This window comes from Triturus cristatus, chromosome 4_2 (genome assembly GCF_964204655.1).
Source record: "Triturus cristatus chromosome 4_2, aTriCri1.1, whole genome shotgun sequence".
Lineage (NCBI taxonomy): Eukaryota > Metazoa > Chordata > Amphibia > Caudata > Salamandridae > Triturus > Triturus cristatus.
The window spans coordinates 832,325,093-832,346,913 of NC_140586.1; the positions used below are offsets into that span (position 1 = coordinate 832,325,093).

At 43.3% G+C, this 21,821-nt stretch overlaps 1 protein-coding gene across 2 annotated transcripts in view; it reads right to left on the minus strand.

Moving 5' to 3' along the window:
* KIF2C (kinesin family member 2C) overlaps positions 1 to 20,719 on the minus strand; it is a 1,365,901-nt gene extending 1,345,182 nt beyond the window's left edge. The window contains exon 1 of one of the 2 annotated variants that reach the window (XM_085602797.1): positions 20,387 to 20,719. In XM_085602797.1, the coding sequence (XP_085458923.1) occupies positions 20,387 to 20,447 (61 nt within the window). In that variant the 5' untranslated portion in view covers positions 20,448 to 20,719. The remainder of the gene's footprint in view (positions 1 to 20,386) is intronic. The other variant, XM_085602796.1, reaches the window with a different exon arrangement.
* Positions 20,720 to 21,821: the final 1,102 nt, after the last annotated feature.

The window sequence follows — 21,821 nt, forward strand, 5'->3', positions numbered from 1 at the left end:
CACAAGACCGGAGGCTACATTATGCAAGTTTAAAGCTTTGCAATGCTACATTGCTTATATGTTCTACAGGTTTAAGATAGAATTTAACAGAAGTGGAAGCATTTGACCAATCTGCTGCTTTAAGGATATCTGAAAGTGAACCTCCACCCCAAAAAACCTTGCTGGCCATAGCCCACCTGGAAGAATGTGCACCGTATTTAGATCCGTCTATACCTGCTTCCAGCATCACTGTTCTAACCCATCCAGAAATAGTAGCAGAAGAGACTGCCTCGTAGGGTTTAACAAATTAAATCAGCAATTGGTTTTCATTTATAGGTCTAAAAACGTTCATTCTTTGTTCATAAACTTTCATGCAACTTACCACACAAAGTTTGGGACAGTCAAAAAAAGAGGGTAGAAAATATTTTCACACATGGTTTTGGTTCTTTTCAATATTTCAAATAATACACCATCAGGAGAGTAAAATCTATTAGATATTTCCAATGCTTTAACATCTGAAACTCGTCTGAAAGATACAAGGCAAAGTAGAGTAGCTAACTTAATGGAGAGTTGTTTTTTTGTAAGGGAAGCGTTATCAGGCCAAGATAAAAAGAGCTCAAAGACAAGATTTAAGTTCCATAATGAATAATATTTGGCCTTAGGTGGACGTTTGAGTCTTATTCCTTTCATTACTCTACGTATTAGGGTGTCAGTACCGATAGAAATGTAATTTAATAAGGAATGCCCTGCAGAAATTGCTGATCTGTAACAATTAACTGCTCTATAGCAAAGTCAAGATTTAAAAAGGTCAAGACTTAAAAAGGTCCGCTAAGTAATTAGCTACTTCAACTACAGGTGCGTCCACGGGATCCAAATTCCGTTCCAGGCACCAACTACACCATTTTTTCCAAGCCACGGTGTATCTTCTCCTTGTTCCTGGAGCCCAAGATTCGTCCAAAAGGTTTTTAGCCTCTCCTGAAAGGACAGAGTATCTTCTTGAACCCCTGAAATCTTCCAGGCAAGAAGGTTCATTTTTTCTTCTAAGAGAAAAGGGTGCATCTCTCCCTCTGGGCCCTGAAGGAGGTCTAAACTCCCTGGGATAAATCGTGGCGTTTCTATCGCAACTCCATCACGCTTGGGAACCATATATCTGAGAACTCTGAAAAGGGAGTAATTAGAACAACGTGACAGCGCTCCATTCGAACTTTCAAGAGTACTCTCTGAATTAATGCGAAAGGAGGGAAGGCATAACAATTTGGTGTGTCCCATGGTTGTAAAAGAGTGTCCACTGCAGATGCTAGAGGGTCTGGTCTCAAACTGAAGAAGCGATCTATTTGAAAGGTCAGTCTTCTGGCAAAGAGATCTATCTCGAAAGGGCCCCAAAGATCTTTAAGCCTCTGGAAGACCAAAGTGTTCAGCTTCCAGTCGCTCGAGTCTTTCAGTAACCTCGAGTTCCAATCTGCTCTTGTATTCAGATGACCTGGGATAAATTCGGCTCTCAGAATTATTTTTTGATTCCAGCAGAAATACCATATCTTCTTGGCTAGATCTGCTAGAAGTTTTGACTTGGCTCCCCCTAAGCGGTTGATGTAGGAAACAGCTGTAAAGTTGTCTAATTTGATAAGAACTACGCTGTTTCTCAGTATTAGCTTGAAGCTCATTAGGGTGTTGAAGCTGGCCATCATTTCTAGGCAATTTATATGTAAGGAAAGTTCCTCTTGGGACCATTTCCCTCAGTTTTCTAAATTCCCAAGTCTGGCACCCCAGCCTAGGTTGCTCACATCGGATTCCAATGTGTGGTCGGGGGTGTTCCCGAATGTTGCTTTTCCATTCCAACTGCCCAAGTTGTTGCGCCACCATAGAAGGTCCTCTCGAGCTGACAGGGGAACATGGTCCGAATACCAAAGGCCTTTCTTCAGACCTGAAGATTTTAGTCTCTGTAAGGCCCTGTAGTGTAAGGGTCCCGGTGAAATTGCTTGAATGGATGAAGATAACAGACCTACTATCCTTGCAAGTTCTCTCAGGCTGACCGAGTCCTTGGATAGAACATAAGGGACTTCTTTCTTTATTTTTGATAATTTCTTCTGGGGAAGTTGTAATGGAGTTAGGAGGTGTGTTCACCTGAAAACCCAAGAACTGTAGGTTCTGAGAAGGGGTCATAATGGATTTCTACACATTGATGATGAAACCCAGACTTTCTAGGAGATCCACAGTCCTTTTCATATGAGTTAGAAGTTCTTCTTTGCTTTGGGACGTCAGTAAGATGTCGTCTAGGTAGATAATAAGACAAACTCCTCTTCTCCTTAGGGAGGAGACTACTGGTCTCAGGATCTTGGTGAAACACCAAGAAGCGGAGGATAGACTGAAAGGGAGGCACCGAAAATGACAAGTTGTATTTCTCCATACAAATTTCAAGTATTTGAGATATTGGATCCATAGGGATCGTAAAATATGCGTCCTTGAGGTCTAGTTTTATAAGCCAGTCTCTCTCTTGGAGGATCTCTCTCAGAAGGTGTATACCCTCCATTTTGAAGTGTCTGTATACAAGAAAGTTATTCAAATCCTTTAGATTTATAACAGGGCGCCATCCCTTGTCTTTCTTTTTTACAAGGAAGATTGTGCTCACAAAGCCTGGTTCGGCGTCCGACACGATGATAATCACCCCTTTGATTAACATTTGGTTCAACTCTGCATCTACCAAAGAGGATTGTTCCTGGTTTAGGGTAAGTTCCCTAGGATGTTTGGTCAGGTAAGGGGTAGTAATGAAATCTATTTTGAAACTCTTCACAGTCTCTAGGACCCAGGCATCGTTCGTTATGTTGGACCAATTGTGGCTGAAAAGGGAAAGTCTTCCCCCTACCTTTGGTAGGGAAGAGAGGGTCTTACCTTGTTGTCCCTGGAATCTTCCACGACTGTTTCCACCTTGTGCTCGAGTGTTGCGGCCTCTCTGGGGATAGAAGTTGTTGTTTCCCCAGTAGTATCTCAAGTAGCCGCGTTGGTTTTGATGGTATGAGGACCTGTTGAATCCTCGGCTGGCAGCCGGTCCTCCCCTGTCAGCCCTTCCAAAAACTCTTCCTCCGAACATTCGCCTCAAATTGGATTGTGCTTTGTTAAAAGCGGAGAAAGTGAAGACGTAATTACCAAGTGTTTTAATAAAGGCCTCTCCAAAGAGTAAGCCGTTTGGGTCTCCTTTAATATCTTTGTTAGCCAGATCCCCCAATTTGGGATTCATGCACATTAGGATGGCTCTGCGTCTCTCGGAGGTCAGGTTGGCATTACCGAGGAGGCAAATTGCGCGTTGGCTCGAACCGCGAAGGAGTTTGGTATTCACCGGGGGTACCATTTATGGAGGATTCCTCGGCTAGATCTAGAATTCTAGCAAGGGGGCCAAGGGTGTCGATGAGTTTATCCTGACATTGCTTAAGGCAACGTTCCAGGCCCTTACGAGGATCCCTCCCAGTCTTAAACAGGAAGTTGATCAATTCAGGGTCTAGGTTGGGAGTCAATCCGGCCTTGTTGTCCAAAAAGGGTCTTGGACACTCGGACCTCATCAGGTTCCGAGAGTTTCTTTCCAAGGGTTTTCTAATCCATGCTTTGCCTACGTGATCTAAAGGCCACCAATCCGAGCCTCTAGGGTGGGTAATCTTAGAAGGGTTAAACATCTCTGACCCAGATGGGTCTTTAAGGATGTTATTATTTTTAGATTGCCCCAGATCTTCATCGAAGTCATCCTCCAATTTTTCTTGGGGGTCAAAGATGTATTCATCGTCCTCATCCATCATATCATTAGAAGACAGGTAGTCATCGTCATCTTCGATGAGGTCTATTGTGCCGTGAGGTGCACCTGATCTTATTGTGCAGCGAGGGACACCCGTGCCTTTTGCGCCATTCAGGTCGCTCATTCTTTGTGCCCCGCTCGGGACAACTGGGTCTTTTGTAGCGCACAGACTAGCAATAGATAAGATCCTGTCATCTGTAGTAGTGCGTAGGCTACTCTGTGGTTCAATATGTTTACATTTTTTAGTCGCCTTTCATTGGAACAGAGATGTGTTCATCTGAAGACAGAGCTTGGTCCTCGCTTTGAGTATTTCTTTTCCTTTTGGCGAGTGCTGCCTCCACAGCTTCCTTTAGGGAGCTCTTCAATTTTTGAACGCGAATCTCCTGAGACTGCGTAACCCGGATAAACATCAAAAGGGCAATGAAAATTGACGTGTTAAAAAACAACAAGGCAATAAATTTGTGGAGTCAGTGTTAAAAGGTTATAAGCAAAAGGAAATAATGTAAAAGGGCCAGACCATAAATTGGAAGGGGAGATTGGAGGTAGATAAACTTACCTGTTAGGGTATTGATCAACGGTTTAGGTTTTGAGAAAAAAAATTGGTAAACCTTCTTATAAATAACTAAAGTTGATAAGGAAACAATCTAAATTAGTCAAATTATTCAAAGAATATGGCCAATTGATATTAATCATGTATAAATAAGTTATAAATACTCTATAACATAAAAGTCAGGAGTTAATAAGAAGTCGTACTTAACTGTCCAGGAGCAGCAAATAAAAGAGGAAGATAGTTAGTTGCTATGGCACTGTTATGTTGCTTGGAATGTTTTTATTTATGATGTAATGGTTACACTTTGAAGGGCTGCATATCTTGGGCAGCAATAAAAGTTAATGCATAATGTCAGCCTCCGGTCTTGTAATGAAATCCTGCACGGTTGAAGATATTGTACAAGGGGACCTTGCGCAGTTATTTCTGAAATACAGGCCCAAGCATATCTGCCAATGGGGACAAACTTTAAGGATCAAGTACTTTTAAAATACACTGCAGTGAAAAGTCTGATCTCCAGAATGTTAATGTCGTACATATCTATTCCTCCTGATCGTTCCTTCCCCTTACTTTCACTTAAAGTCACATGTTTATACAAGGACAGGGTAACAGGCCGGATCGTTCAGAGTCTAGGTTGCATTAATAACCAACATTACCCTTGAACGCAAATATGCAGAATGCTCTTACTCTTGTATATGCTCTTGTTTGCTCTTCTTTTTTCTCTCTTATGTTGTTTTGCATGCATGTCCATTTCAGTTAGAGGACACAAATAGGGAGGGGGTAAGTTGGCGAGTGGAAGCGGGGTTTTGATTGCTTGGATGCCATTACCCTGGCTTGAGCTTTGCCAGTTAACCTCAGTTATAGGTGGTGGGAGGGGGAAGCACTGCTGCTCGAGGGGGGGTTGGTACAACGGGAGGCAGGGATGTAGGTGTTTTGTTCTTCTCTAGATACAACCTGGCAGGTAACATAAATGACAGTTACGCGTAGCTACAATCAATCTATGCGGCCTCATTGACGCAAAAAAGACAGTATACAGCACCTGGACTTTGGCAATTAAAGGCCGATGTAATCTTCTTGCAAGAAACTCATATTGAAAGCGCGCAGACACATTATACACATTAGGGTATGCATTAGTGGGGGCCACGAATCAAAGCACACGGACACGTGGGGTTGCGATCCTGACAGCTAATCCCCATTTACAATTTAGGCGCACAACAGTGGATCAGCTCGGTAGATAGGTAATCACGGAATGCCACAGGAATAATGGAGATCCTATCACTATATGCTCCATCTATGGCAGCACCTTAGACGACCCAACAGTGTTTCTCCACAATAATAACGAGTTAGCTGCCTGGCCACTCCCAGTAATAGTCTGTGGGGATTTTAATATAAATATGCCCCTGATAAGTATAAGCGCAGAATCAGGATGGGTCTACAGTGGACGTAAAGCTAAGGTATTCCAGGCATTAAAGGCACTTTGTAGGGAACACGCACTTACCGTTCTTTGGAACTGGCAGAACCCTACAGATCTGGCTTTACGTTCTTCTCCTACCCACACAACAAACATGCAAGAATAGATTTTATATTAGTGTCTCATACTTTATTCCATGAGTGCTCAATTGAGAGAACCCCTCGGATATTGGCTGACTACAATCCCCCAATTGTAGAGCTTTAGGGGAAAGGATCTAAGGGCGGGGGTGCCTTCAATTGATTTTGAACATACCCATCTTTTCAATGAGGATTGTGCGACTATGAGGGCGTGGATTCCTCAATTTCTTAAGGAGAATGTCGGGAGTGCTGGAATCGAAGTTGTGTGGGACACTCTTAAAGCAGGAATATGTGGGGAAACACAGATTTTCAGTATCCCGGAATAAAAATAAAAAATAAAAAAAAACAAAAAAAAAAGACTAGCTACGATAATTTTTACTCAGGACAGATTAGTCGCTGCAGAAGAATTGATCACAGCAATTAGAACTGGGTCGGATCACGAGAACGCACAGGCAAAAGCAATAGTGGCCAAGTCTGCAGCTATGGAGATAATAGCTAAAGGTGCTGCGGACAAACCGTCAGCTTGGCGGGAGAAAGCTTATGAGTGGGTCATCATCTTGCTGTCAGAGCTAGGCAAAAAGCAACTCGAAATATAATTGCAGAAATCAAAGACCCTGATAAAGGCTTGATTTCAGACCCAGCTGGAATCTGAAAAGTATTTCATTCATATTATCAAAAGCTGTACTGTGAGGACACGGCAGGAAACTTGGAGGACGTTGTGGCTTACCTTAATCAGATCCCATCTGAATGATTCTCACAGGAGGATCAGCTTCAGTTGGACGAACTCCCGCAACGGATAGAGATATTATTGTGTATCAACAGTCTCTCCAGCGGTAAGGCTGCGGGCCTAGATAGCATACCCCTTGAGATTTATAAAACATTTTCAATTCAGCTGAAGGAATGCATGACGCAGCTATTTACGCATGTATTCAGTGGCGGCAGACCCCCGGAATCCTGGTCACAGGCTAAAGTGATTGTTTTTCTTAAACATAAGACACCATCGGAACCCGGATCTTACTGTCCCATAACTCTAATTAACAGTGACAGTAAAATGTATTCTAAAATACTGGCTACACGCTTGACCTCTGTTATTCATAAGGTTATCTCCAGTCAACAACATGCGTTCATTCCTGGGCGAGGGACAACGGATCATATCAGAAGGGTTATTTCACTTCTCGATGCTGCAAACATCTCTAGGAATCCGATCACATGAATACTGTTAGATGCAGCATTTGTCACCCCGAGTGGGAAGGGTATGCCCAGACGTGGGTCCCATGCTCTCCATGCCACTGGAATCAAGCTATCCTGGTTGAAGAGGGGTGAAACCCCGAAACCGGTCCTAGGATGCTTGTTTCCAGTCCAGGGAGGATCTGGATTGTCAGTTCGGGCTGGACTGTTCTTATGAGGCACAGGGTCAAGACTAATTTGCATATGGCTGGGTTCAAACTGGAATGGCACAGTGAGCAAAAAAACGATGGATTTAGGCCCAGATCTCTGTACTGGGGTGAACGTATGACATTGTTCTGCATTCGGTCCATCAACTGTTTTTGCAGATGCAGCAAAAGGCCATTGACAGTCTCCTGGCCGTTTTTATGGGAGACTATCAAGGGTCGGAATAGGAAGTGGACTTTTACAGGCCTTCAAAATGCTTTAGTTTTGTCCCACAGCAAGATTATTTATTAATGGAGCATTTACAGATGCTTTTAAAATCACCAGAGGCACCCGGCAGGGATGCCCAAGCTCGCCGCTACTATTTGCAATATATATAGACCCCTTTTTACGCCAATTAGAACACAACAGGGCTATTAGACCTATTGTAACCCATGGCTAGGAAACCAAAGTTCTGGCATACGCCGATGATATTGCGTTAGTGACTCCTAATCCTGATGCAGCTATAGATGAAATCAAACTAGAAGCGGCGAGATTTGGGACACTCAGGGTATTCCCTCAATCGTAGCAAAACACAAATGGTCTGCAATGAGAACGTCACTACTAACGACACTCGAGTAGTAAAAAATGCAATATATCTTGGTGTCGATATCTCTGCAAACATCGATAACATTGTGAGAGACAGTGTTGAGCCACTAATCGCTAAAACGAAACCAGATTTGGCGAGATTGCATAATCTACACTTATCCATCATAGGTAGATATAACGTTATCAAAATGTTGTTTTTCCCCAAAATGTTGTATTTGTTGCACGCAATCCCACTTGAATTTAACACCAAATGCCTTGAAGGAATTGAGGACTTATTCTCTCGGTTTATCTGGGGATATGCCAGACCTAGAAGAGAATATAAATCTCTTTACCCAAGAACAGGGGATGTCTGGCCCTACCAAATATTAGATTATATTACTGGGCTACTACAATACTGTATAATCTAGTGCTTATACAGGAGAAGACGAGGGATAACTTGACAGGAGAAACTCCGACCCCGCTGGAACTTGTGATGGGGAGAGGAGTGGGTCTGGCTATATCTAAATGACAATCACTTTAAGAAGGTCCACTTCAAAACGCTACAAGGGGGATTTAGAATTATGAAATCAGTCCGGAAATTAATTGGTCTGGGTCGATTAAACTTTTACACACCACTTTGCAACAACCCTAACCTGCCAGAAATTTTTAAAGGCCCAGTTTTCAAAAAAAGGTGCGAAACGGGCCTCAATAAGCTTGACAACATTTTTGGCGCAGCAGTTTGTCTACTTCGACAATCTTAGAGAATCGTTCCTGCTAGATAGGAGAGATTTGTTCCAATATCTACAAGTTTGGGATTTTCTAAGTAAGAAAGGGGGAGGCCCACTAGGATTTGCCAATAATGATATTATAGATACGTTGAGAAAGAGTAGAGATCTAACTATTGGAATGGTCTAATTTTTTCAACTCCATGATGTCAGATGACATGGAAGATCGGGCGTCAAAGTGGAAAAATGAGACTGGAATTCCGGAAAGTTTAATTTTTCATTCCAGCCAAGTTAGCACAGAATATTTTAATTCCAGCCCCGCTCCAGGCTCAATATTATAAATCATGTTTTCGCTGTATTATACCCCAAAAAGGATTGCTAAATGGGGGTTGGGAAGAGGAACTCTCTGCCCTAGTCGCGTTTTTATTTCAGGCAGATCTTAGCCACATGTTTGACTCCTGGGATGCACCGAGTAACATAAAACAAGAAATCACCTGCTTTTTCCAAGAGGCCTTAGGAGTGGACTGCTTTCTCACTGCAACTTTGATAGGAATAGGGGTAGCTCAGGACATGCAGGGGAAGCCCGGGGAAGAATTAGTGTTTATTGGAATGGCGATTCTGCGCCGATGTCTAGCATCTGCCTGGCTAGATCCTAATCCCCCTGGGTTCCAGCAATGGCTTTCTCGGTTACTTGCAAAATATAACTTTGAAAAGGCCATACATGCAAGAAGGGGACAGCGCTCCCGAGTAAAAGATCTGGGCACCATTGACTAGATGGATTGAGAAGAATCGGTGAAGTTTTAAATACAAAACAACCTATACCTGAACTAAAGACAACGGAGTGAGGGCAACTCCAAAGGGGTGGGCAGGGAGGGAGGGGGGAGGATGGGGGATAACCAAACAATGCATTACTCTGATTTCCGTCGCTCCTTTAGTTGTTGTAATGCCTTTATTTTCGTACACTATGAATTGTAACCGCTGAGTATATCACTACCATTTATGCATTAATTAAAAAATACAAATAAAATACATCTTTAGAAGGGCGAGTGAGGAGAAACTAGTCTGCTACACAGCAGGGCATATGCAGCCAGACGAGGCAGCCCTAGCCATCCTGCTACTTGACACTTCTCAAAAGACATTCCCGCAGCCGGTTGCCCCCCTGCAGCGAAGATATCCAGGATGGACACAAATTTATTATTTTTTTTAAATCCACAAAGCAAACCATGAGCTGCTGTTTTAAATCCAACAGGCGAGGAAAGCCGAGCGCTGCCCCTCCTGCAACGCAGTTAGGCAGAAACCAGATAATGCAGTGGGCAGCAGCCCCTGCCTGCTTATGACAATAGTGTGGTGTATGAACACAATGGATCTTGTGAGCTGCCGGGCGCCTGATAAGTACAAAAACAAGTTTGCTTGTGAAGCTAATGAAATGGCATAGCTTACAGAGCTACTGACCTTGTGCCTGGGGGACCAGGTTAAAGTATCGGCGTCTGCTGTACAAAAAACACAGCAATCTAAATAAATAAAACTAAACTCCTAACAAATAAATTGAAAAAGTGGCGAATCTGAAACAAATGGTGCATAGAATCGTTAAAGAGCAGTTCAAAGTAAACAAGCCGACCACAAGGTAAACATAACAGGAGGTAGAAGACCATGAACAGATGCCCTTGGAACGCATCTGATGATTAGGAAACCAAGAAATGCAAATGCCAAGTCTGTTAGGCAGGAAGCGGCTGCCATTGCTGAAGCTGGAGTCCAGCGAGTGCTGCTTACATTAAGTAAATAGTTCTCTGAAGTGCTAATGAAAGCTCCCGAGTAAGGACACATGTAAGAGGGCCAGTCTTCATGGGAGGTAACAGAGTAAAGAGAGGTACTAAGGAGAGACTAATAAGCCTATTAACCAATCGAAGCCAACATTTACAAAGGACAATGACGCAAGCCAATAAAAAATGTGCAGAGTGAGCGGAGCTTCACATCCATACCTGAATACAGCATGTCTTGAAGAGACAAAGCAAGCGGTGCCTAGGTGAGACCTAAAATAAGCTTTGGATGAAATGGGGTTCAAGAACCTTTTTATTGCTCATTCCAGGAAAAAGTGATGATGGGCCAGAATAAAGTGCCAGCTCTGCAGGAGCTACATTTAGCCCAGAGAAATAGTGGTGGGCCTGCATCAAAGGCGTGGTGGCAATTTGTTCTGGGAGAAGTGGGTGGTTTTATTTATTGTACTCTTTGGACAGATTGGGAGGGGTTGGTCAAAAATTAGTCAGATTTATCTTGGCAGCAGCACTGCTTCATAGCCAACAGGGGATTGAATGTGATGCACCCCATGTTTAGGTGTGCTTTTTTTTTTTAGGACATTCAAGGACCTAGATACATAACTGGAGATTTTGAGTACAGTTAGTTCAAATTATGTATTGTTTCCAATAATGCATTATTTGCAGATGTGGTGCGCTTGAGTTTGGTATTACACATACCTGGTAAATTAGTGATGATAGAACTTTAGGTTTGGCGGTCTATTCATTTCAAAAGGACAGGTAGAGTTTTAGGAATGGAGTGTATTTATTTGTATATATTACATAGCAGCAGTCGCCACTGTGTAGTTATAGTTGGGACCCAATTACCACGAGAAAGTAATGTTTTGATTTGCTGATAACCTTGGCACCGTTAGACAAATTCACAAAAGTGGCCCAAAGAAAAAAAAAACGTTTATGCACCTCATACTTCCTGGAACGTTTTGTAGTGAGCTGGGTGTGGCCTTGAGGAAACCAATGGTTCCAAAACACAATTTCCTATGCATTTTCCACAGGGATCTTTAAAGAGTGTCTAGCGAGTTTGTAGGACTCCAAAAATGATTGGCTGGTCGCAAAAGTAATGTGTGGCCACCAAAAACGGGACAGAGGAACTCCGATCCCGTGCCCCAAAAATGAAAGTGTAAGGCTGGGAGTGGGATCAGAGGGTACCCTGATCATCACTGATATCACTGATAAAAATCTGAAATTAGACTGATGGCAACACTGGGTATGGCAGGGGCTAGAGTTCTAGGGGCATATTTACAACGAGGCGATAAAAAAATTATCGCCGCTTTAGCGGCCGTTTTCGGCCGAAAAGCGGCGATTATTTTATCGCTATATTAGCAAGGTTACGCTAACGCGTGAAACCTTGCTTTAGCGTGGGGATTTCTAACGCCCAGTTTTGCATCTCTAATGAGATGCAAAGTGGGCGTTCCTGACCTGACATGATAGGAGAAATGTCGCTAAGCGACATTTCTCCTATCATCAAGCCCCACGCTATGAAGCATAGGGTCAGGAAAAGTAGCGATAACACCAGTTATCGCTACTTTCCCAACACCTGCTTCAGGACTGACTTAGCCATGATATCCTATGGAAGGTGGATATCATGGCTAAGTTTGTGAGCCCCTATCAACTAGCTAACGAGAGATTATCGCTCATCCAAAGAAAGTGAAGAATCAACACTGTTGTAGCTTTCCCTTTAAGCTGTAGCTCTGTCATGGAATGGGATGGGATGACATGGGGTTGGAGTGTTCAAGGGACTGAAGGGACAGTTGGAGCTGAAGTCTGCTGTCATTGCGGTGTATTTGGTGGGTGTTAAGAATAAACACGTTAAAGAAATTACGTGTGGTTCATCCTTATAATACTGGCGACGATTTTAGAAGGAACACCCACCAAGGAAACCCAGCGTGCCACTGAAGAGCAAACGAAGAAACAAAGAAATTGGTCTGTTTCTAAATGCTTGGCTGAATTGGAAGGCTGCCTGCGTGACTCTGGAAAGGAGAGCGGAGATTGGTGAATGTACATTTGGACAGGCAAGATTTATGTGTATTGAAGGAAAAAGCCAAAATTTAAAGTAACGCGCATTGTTTAAAGTGAAGCGCGAGCTGAAATACGGACGCGTTAGCGCAGCGCGTGATGACAGCGGCAAGCTCGTGAAGAACAAACAAAGGCGAAGAATGTCAGCGCGTGAGGCCTTTGAGTCACGAAATAAATGAAGCGAATCAGCTGTGAAATTGAAGTATGAGCAAACAGAGGTGGAGGAAGTCAGCGCGTGAGGCCATTATTTAAATGAGCAGCTGCACAAGGAATGCAGATGACTCATACATTGGTCTAATGTATCAGAGTTTTTCGGCGCTTGTTGGCAAAAGAAACAGGAATGGAGGAAAACAGTGTGTGAAGCCTTTATTCACAAAGGGTTATATGCTGGCTTGATGCTTAAGACATTTTCTCAAGCGTGGAGAGGATATTATTTGATGTGGGTTCCTCTTGGAAAATCGATAAGAATTCAGGAAGGTTTGAAATTGGCATCATTTTCTTTTTTGGGTTTTATTTTTGGTGCTCTTCATATAAATTTTTTGAGGATGCGTTTGAGAGTGCTAGCAAAAAATAATTAAATTTGTTTCACAATATCATCTCATGCGTACCAAGTACCAGCTGAGGAAGAGCTGATTTTTTTTTTGTGGAGGAGTAAAATGACAGCAATTTAGTTGTACCATAGAAGTTCTACGTATAAACAATTATTCAAGTTTATCACTCCAAATTGAGATTGTATAGATTTAGGAACAGAGTACATCAGTGACAAATCTAGACATGGCGTCAGCAAGTGGAATGAGTCAGCCACCACAGTTCTTAAGTGAACGAGGAGAACCTGTACTTCCCTGGAAGAAATGGAAACCACTTTTTGACTCATATTTGTTGGCGATTGGGGGTGAAAAGTTTTCTGCAATTAGGAAACAAGCCATACTACTTCACAACCTGGGTACAGAAGGAAGGAACATTTACGACAGCCTGGATCCTATACCTATAGGAAGAGGTGCAGGTGAACCTAATGACGTGTATGAAATGACTCTTTTGCAATTGCAGAGTCATTTTGGACCTCGCATAAATGTGGTTATGGAGAGACAATTTTTTTATGCGTGTACAGGCTAAAGGAGAGAGAGTTGAGAACTATGTGGCAGCATTAAAATCTTTGGCACAGACTTGCGAGTTTGAACAATTATCTGACTCTCTCATCCGTGATCAACTAGTACGATGCACCAATGATCCAAAAGTTCAGGAAAAATTACTGTCAAAAAATCCTAATCTTAAAGAGGCTATTATGATCATGGAAAGCATTGAACACACTTCTTTTTGGGTCAAAGAGATGCGAAGCGGCACACCTTCCTCTGTTCCTATGTCTAGTGTCAATATAGTGGACCAAGAAAGTGCGTCATGTGAAACGCTTGTTGCGTTGGTTGGTAAAGCAAATAACAACCAAGACAAGCCTGCTGTTAAATTGGATAAACAGAAGGCTAATTTTAGTTTTAATAAAGAGAGTAAGTTTAAATGTCCCAGATGTGGCAGTCAGAACCATGGACAGAATTATCCAAACTGTTTTGCCAGAAGTACCATTTGCAGAAGCTGTGGGAAAAAAGGTCACTATGCTCGCATGTGTAGGAATACCAAAGTGAATATGTTAAGGGATGCTGATGAGTTTTCTCAGTTGGCAATACATTGTGTCACAGATAGTAAAGTTGAGGCAGTGAATAATGAAAAAACAGACATTGGAGATGTTAACATGCCTTTATGTGATGTGTACATTGGAGGTAAATGTGTTCCTGTGTTAGCTGATTCTGGTTCACTTTATACTCTTTTGAGCGATAAGTTTTGGTATTCCACTTTTGGTTCTTGTGATATCAAACTTATGACACCTGACATCAATACGGTGGGTTATGGAGGGCAGAAAATTGATTTAATTGGTTTTTCAATTCATCCCATTGTATTCAAAGGAAGAGAAACAGTAGGGAAAATATATGTTGCAAAACGAGGAGATAACCTGTTGGGTTGGCGTCATCAAAGGGATTTGGGCATCATTCTGAACCCCAATGCACCAAACCTAGTTATGCTAGTTTCACAACAGAGTGATGTTCAAGATATTTTGGGGACGTTTCTGGAAGTATTTAGCGATAAGCTGGGGTGTCTCAATGGTTTTAACCATAAAATAATTTTAAAGAAAAATTCCACACAGATTGTACACAAAGTAAGGAAGGTTCCCAACCTTATGTTGGAACCTTTAAAAGAAGAAATTAATAGGCTTCTAGATCTGCAGGTAATTGAAGAGATAGAGTCGTCTGAATGGTTGGCTCCCATAGTTTTGGTCCCAAAGGATAATGGAAAAAAAAAATCAGAATGTGTGTGGACTTCAGAAGTTTAAACAACTGCATCTGGGTAGACAGACATCCGTTACCTAACATCACTGAGGCTTTATCAAAATTGGGTGGTGCCAGTTTATTCAGTGTAATGGATTTATCTGCGGCTTACCATCAAATATTGTTAAATGAAGATTCTAGACATCTTACCTCATTTATAACTCCTTTAGGTGCATACAGATTCATTTGTATGCCTTTTGGTTTGGCAAGTGCTGCAGCCTGTTTTCAAAGGGTGATGAAAAACGTTTTGAGTGGCATTGATTCTGTTTTATTTTTTCAGGACGATATTCTTGTACATGGTCAAGATAGGGATAAGCACGATGAAGTGTTATTCTGTGTTCTGTCAAGGTTGAGGGAAAGGGGACTTACGTTGAAAAGTGATAAATGTAAGTTTAGAGTTACTTCTGTTTCTTATCTAGGACATTCAATTTCTGGAGAGGGCATCAGCCCTAAAGTTGATTTAGCAGAGGCAATATTACAAGCACCATCTCCTTTGAACAAAGATCAAGTAAAATCCTTTTTAGGATTATCTGAGTATTATTCAAAGTTTGTATATAATATTGCGAGTGTTATGCAGCCATTAAGAGTTCTTCTTAAAAAAGGAGTGGAATTTATTTGGTCTGATGAGTGTGAAGATGCTTTTAAAAAAGTGAAGAAGGAAATTGCAGGTATGCCAACTTTAGGACATTTTGATGTACAGAAAAAGCCAATTTTAACTACTGATGCCAGTGTGCGAGGTTTGGGTGCGGTGCTATCGCAGGTGGTGGATGGTAGTGAGAAGGTGATTGGTTTTGCTTCTCGCTCTTTGAAGGGTGCGGAAGAGCGCTATTCGGTGATAGCCCAATAACAAGCTAAAGCTTCACGTTCTATCAATCATTTCAGGTTTTACTTGTGGGGTATACCTTTCCTTGTTAGAGCAGACCACAAACCACTTGTGCATACGTTTTCTTGTAGGAACGTTGAAAGCACTACACCAAGGATTAAAAGGTGGGTTGAGGGACTTTGGGAGTACAATTTTACGGTGGAATATTTACCTGGTTTAAGAAATGTTCCAGCAGATTTCCTATCTAGAATGCCTTTGGAGAAAAGTTTGGTTAATAGCCTTGACAGCACTGTTTGTTGGGTGAAAGAGTCAGCTATTGACAAGAAAGAATGGGAAGCTGGTTGCGTGAATGATGAGGCTAGAGGTATCATCATGAATTTCATTGTCAATGGTTGGCCTGCTCTGGATATGGTTCCAAATTGTGCGAGAGGTTTCTGGAATGTACGTGAAGAATTGAACATTTTATAAGGAGAACTTTTGCGGGGGGGGGGGGGGGGGAGACTGATACCTCCTGTTGGTATGAGGGAGAAAATTATCAATCTTGCTCATGAGGGTCATCTTGGACGTAGTTTGACCAAAGCAAGAGTTAGAGAGTCTTATTGGTGGCCTGAGGTAGATCGTCAAGTGGAAGAAGTGGTCAAGGATTGTGTCATGTGTGCAGGAAATGACAAGTCAAGGAAAGTTAGGACTGCTCCCCTTTCTCCTGTTGCGATACCTGAACGTCCTTGGTCAAAGCTTGCTGTTGACATTGTAGGCCCTTTTAACACTTTGTCTCCCTCGGAAAGTTTTGTGGTGGTACTAGTTGATTACACATCCAAGTGGGTGTCTGCTTCTTGTATGGGTTCAGTTGTAACCAAGAACATTATTGAATTTCTTAGAGATGCTTTCACGTGTGAAGGTATACCTGATGTTCTTGTTTCGGATAATGGGGTACAGTTTACCTCTCAAGAAATGACAGATTTTTTGAAAGAACTTTCCATCACACATCACAGAACTGCTCTTTATGCTCCACAGGCAAATGGGTTAGTTGAGAGTATGAATAGACTAGTAAGAGCTTCTGCTCAGAGTGCCCTGGAGAGAAGAGCTCCACTCAAGCTCATCCTTAGGGAGAAATTATGGGCGCATAGGAATACACCTAATAGTGTAACTGGTTGTTCACCATTTGAAAAACTTAAGGGGAGAACAGCTGGTTCAAAGTTAAATCCTCTTTGGTTGAGTGTGAAAGATAGAGGTTGTGTTGTGAAGAATTGGAGACTCAGCAAATATCAAGAGAATTACAAGCGTAGGTTTGATATGAAAAATGGAGTATGTCAACCTACTTGGAAAATTGGTGACTTGGTGTTTGTAAAGAAAGCAGCTTGGTCTCCCAAAGGTGGAACAAAGTATTTTGGTCCCAGGCGTATCATTAAAGTCATGAGGAATGTGGTAATGCTTGATGGGGGTGATGTGTGGAGTATGTGAAGATGTGTTGTAGCTTTCCCTTTAAGCTGTAGCTCTGTCATGGAATGTGATGACATGGGGTTGGAGTGTTCAAGGGACTGAAGGGACAGTTGGAGCTGAAGTCTGCTGTCGTTGCTGTGTATTTGGTGGGTGTTAGACCTGTCAGCCCTTTGGGTGGTCCCTCCTCATCATTATTTATTTTGTCCCACTTTTGCCTCAAACCCTGTTTGAATTTTTCCTTTTTGGGAACCACCAGACTTTTTCGTGTTGCTACAGATTCAGGGAGCCATTTTAGCTACCCCTGAAACTTCTGTCTGAGGGCCTGAAGCACAAAATGGTGGCCTCCTGTGACATCACCAGCATCCACTGGAACCTACCAGCACCTTCCAGAACCTTCCAGGAGATTCCAGAACTGTGTGACAGTTGGAAACCGTTTAGAATGTTGGGAGGATAAGAGAGGCAGTTGGCAGTTGGAGCTGGCAGTTGGCACCTGACTGGTGAAGAGAGAGGAGCACAACAGTGAAGGAGGAAGGAGTGAAGCAGCAGGGGTGGAAACTTGTGCCTGGAGTGGGGTCCATAAACCCACCCTTGATACTTGTCCCTACTGATGGATCCCAGCCTATAGCCCTGTGTGGGAAGAAGTCAGAAGAAAACCATCCTAAGGACCTGGACAGCAGGAACAGGCCTTAGAACCAAGAAAGCAGCAAGATTCTGACCTGAGAACTGGTTTCCCTGGAGCCTGGCGTCGAGTAGCCGAAGACCTGGAGCCCGAGGTGGAGAAGCGGCGCTGACTGAGGTAGCAGACGTCGTACCCGGAGCCGCCTGAGGTCGTAAGAGGGCGCCGGCGGAGGTCGAGAGGAATACCAAGGGTCGAGAAGGAAGTGAACCGAGGTCGAGCGAGCGGCGTCATCGGAGGAGTGAAGTCCGCCCTCCGGAGTCGGAGACCGAGGTAGAGGAGCACCGGAGGTCGGGAGTGAGGATCGCACTCCGGAGTCGCCCGGAGCCTGTGAGGAGGAGCACCGGAGGTCGGGGGTGAGGATCGCACCCCGGAGTCGCCGGAAGTCGACATCGAGGCCAGGCCGGCCGACGTCATCGGAGCCGAGAGCGCCATCGGACCGGAGCCGCCCGAAGACGACATCGTGAAGAGACTGCCCGACGCCGTCGAATCGGAGGTCGAGATCGAACCGAGGCCACCGACATCGGACCGGAACCGCCTGCCGGCGTCGTCAAAGAACTGACATTGTGCCGAGGCCGCCGAGACCGAACCGGAACCGCCTCACGGCGTCGACACGGCTCCAGCGGCGTCGGAACATCAGAAAAGGGCAGTAAGTGGAGTAGAGGGCGCCTAAGGCCCTGTGGAGACCTGAGAGACTACTCTAAGGGGCTAGGGAGGTGCTGAAACCCACCTGACTGTGCCTGGGGTGAACTGGGACTAACCTAGAGAGGTTGTGTGGAGAAGGGAAGCCAGGGCATTGGAATTCCCCCCTTTTGATCTACCTCAGTTTAGGCCTCAGCCTTTGCCTCAGCCAGGGAGTAGAACCCCCCCCAAGCCTTCCACAACCCTACAAGCTGTGCCTGGGCCAAATCAGCCCTTAAGAATTGAAGTGTCATCTGATTCACGAAGTGTACTGTATACTTCTAATTATTTATTGGGGATACTGTATTTATTAAGTTCTTATCTATTTATTGCTGCACTGAATTTATAGGTCCACAGGACTTGTTGGTGTACAGTATTTATTGGTACAGTATTTATTACCTCAAAGTATTTAATTGTCTGTATATATTGCACTTGTATTTATGCCCTGTTATTTATGATCACCCCTATTTATTTCAGCAAACAGCCAATATTTATTTGACCTGCTCTATTTAAGAATTTGTATATTGTGATAGTTATTTATTTTCCCAATCAGCAACTGAGAGAAAAAGATAAAGAAAGCATATTTTCATAATTTTTACGGTGTAGAGTCGTTTTTGGAACGGATGCACGCATGGTTATTGTATGGGTATATTGTATGCTTAGCACTGCGCCTGTTTCCTGACCACTCGGGCCAAGCTACCCCATTGTGTCGGGAAGGTCCACCACCACCCCGCGGAGGGGGAGTGGGCTGTTTCCAACAGTGGGTGTTAAGAATAAACACGTTAAAGAGATTACGTGTGGTTCATCCTTATAATAAACACCTTTTTGATTTTCAATTTGGCTAACAGTCATTCATTTGCTAGCTTTTGTGAAGCAAGTTTACTACATCGGGAATCAATCATAGGCGCTTTGAAAGAAACGTGCGCAACTTTTTTAGAGATATTTGCCTTAGTGAAGAAAAAGTGGAGTATGTTTCTTTTAAAGTTCATTTGATTACTGCCTGAAGGGAACTTCTCTCACCAAACCTAGGAAAAGTGGCTTTGTTAGTCTAATTAAGGTTGAAATATCTACTTTCGTTGAATGCATTATATATTTGAGGAGTGGGTAACAAAATAAGCATATGAACATTCACAAATCTGTATTATTTTGTGCAACAATACAATAGAGCTGGAGAGCTACCAGGAGGCAGTCAGACATTCGTATCCTTTGGGGTAGCACACTTGGGGGATAAAGAGCTCCCTAATTTAAGTTGAACAGTCATCCAAGATTTCCCAGAAACTATCAGTTTTCAGAGGACTGTACCGGCGTTTTTCCTAATTTTGAATACATTTACCGGTTTTTGGGATAAATATCAACTAAATCTGCAAAAGAGAATTGAAAAGTATGCCTGGCGCTTCTGAAGTCCGAAATTATTTAAACGTAGCCGTGTAAATAGGTGCTTCTATATCGGGACACATTTACAAGGCTATGTTTACACCTAACCTTCTGCACTGCCTGAAAGAAAAAGATATACAATACACCAAAACCGGGACGGGCCAGATTTACATATCCACCTCGATCATTGTAAGCTTTTCGTCCTACTTCTATGTCTGGCTTATCCCAATTTTTACTTCTCAAAATCTGGCCACCTCCTACATCAAGTTTAGGAGAACCATTCAAATGCCTACAACACGTGATTGGTTCATCTAACTGCTTTAAAGGGACAGTCACCGTCAGGTACAGAATAGATGCACTTTCTTAATGGGAGAGTATCTGCACCTTTCAGCTGATGTTCAACACGTATAATGGACGAGTTTCGGAACTTTAGAGCAGCAAACTGGTACTCTAGGACAGAGTAACCAGCACATCTAAACTTGCATTTAAAGCACTGTTTGACAGTGTACACGTTTGAGTGAGGTGCATTTTGCTGTAGAGGTGGGGTTAATGCACTACGGGTATAAAGACGTAATAAGATTTTGATGAGAGCGCTGGAAAAGCAAAATTGGATATAGCGGTGTGGCGTAGGCAGATCAGGTCCTACGGTTGGGGGGCACGTACCGTTACTGCGCTGGATCTTGACGATCTGGCCAGGGATCAACCTGCTGATTATGATGTCCATAGTTGCTGCGGTCGTTGCGCCCGTCTGACGTCTAATGTCACAATGCGGAGAGCACGTCGGTCTGGGGGTGCACACGCGCTGGTAGGCTTCCCTACAGTGAACAAGGAGAGCGGCAGGCGTACGAAGCTCTCGTGGCACTAGCACACACAACCACGAACACAGTGACAGATAACGGCCTAGCGTTCAAAATCCGCGCGCCCTTCCACTTCGAAAGTTTTAAACTTCGCACGCCAGTCATTCGCGTCAGCACCGCGCTTCACGTTGAAGCGCCAGCCGCACGGCTTGCTAGGAACCGCTCGGCCTGCTGGGAAATGTAGTTTGAGGTTTATTTTGCTCCTTATTTGCTCATCAGAGTATTCCCATACTTTCGCGTCATTAAAGTCAGTTAAGCGGTCATCAGGTGTTTGTGTTATTGCCAGGCTTTGACAGCACTAATGAACGATGATTTTATTAAAATATTCATATTCGGTTGGGGATAGCTGCAAATTAACAATTGCAGCGAATATCAAACAATCAGTGTTTTAATAAATATTTTCTTTTCTGCTGCAGTTTCGGTAGTACCTGCACTTTAATTGTTTTTTCAAGTTCAAATATAATTGAAAAAGTTTACTGTAAATTCATAATTACTAGTTTTTTCCAAATTTATAAAACGCACAGATTATGTCATTATTGGAATGGAATGATTGCTATATCATCTTGCAATGTCATGTAGAATGCAGGGAGTGAAGTGGTTGGATCTAGTGATGGCTGTACGTGTTTCTCCTCACCAGTGGGCCCTGTAATTGGCACTAAAATAAACTGTTTATTTTATACTTAATTACTCCATCGCTTCATTACAATGGATACAAATTACTTGTGCTGGCCCACTGGGTAGGAGTTATCAAGTTTACTGTACTGTGAAGAGATCGTGGGGAAAAGAGGTGGCAGAAACTGTGTGGAAGTAGTAGAAGACCGTTGAAGATTGTGCTTGTCATAAAGGCTCCTGCTGGATTTCACCGATGCCCTCTGGCATTTCGTGTAAGGTAACCCTTGGAAGGAATTGAGCGCAGCCGTAGCGCTTACCGCTGTGGCAGTTGGAGCTTGCACTCAACTGTGCCATTTGTGAATTTCGTGCTTGGTTGAAGCCTGCATGCGCATTCTGCCAAGGAGGTAGTCTCTCGTGGCCATTGTCATTGAACAGTGACACGCTGGTGTGACGTTGCTTGATGCACAGTTAAACCTTGTTAGCTTCTGTATCAAGCTCAACTGGCCACAGAAAAAGGCATGCAGACTATGCTCCTTGGTGGCCATCTTTGATTTCTACTGGAAGGCTTCGGGAGTTTCGCCGGAGAGCACTTCTTCTTATTATCATCACGTATCAGTGATACACACACT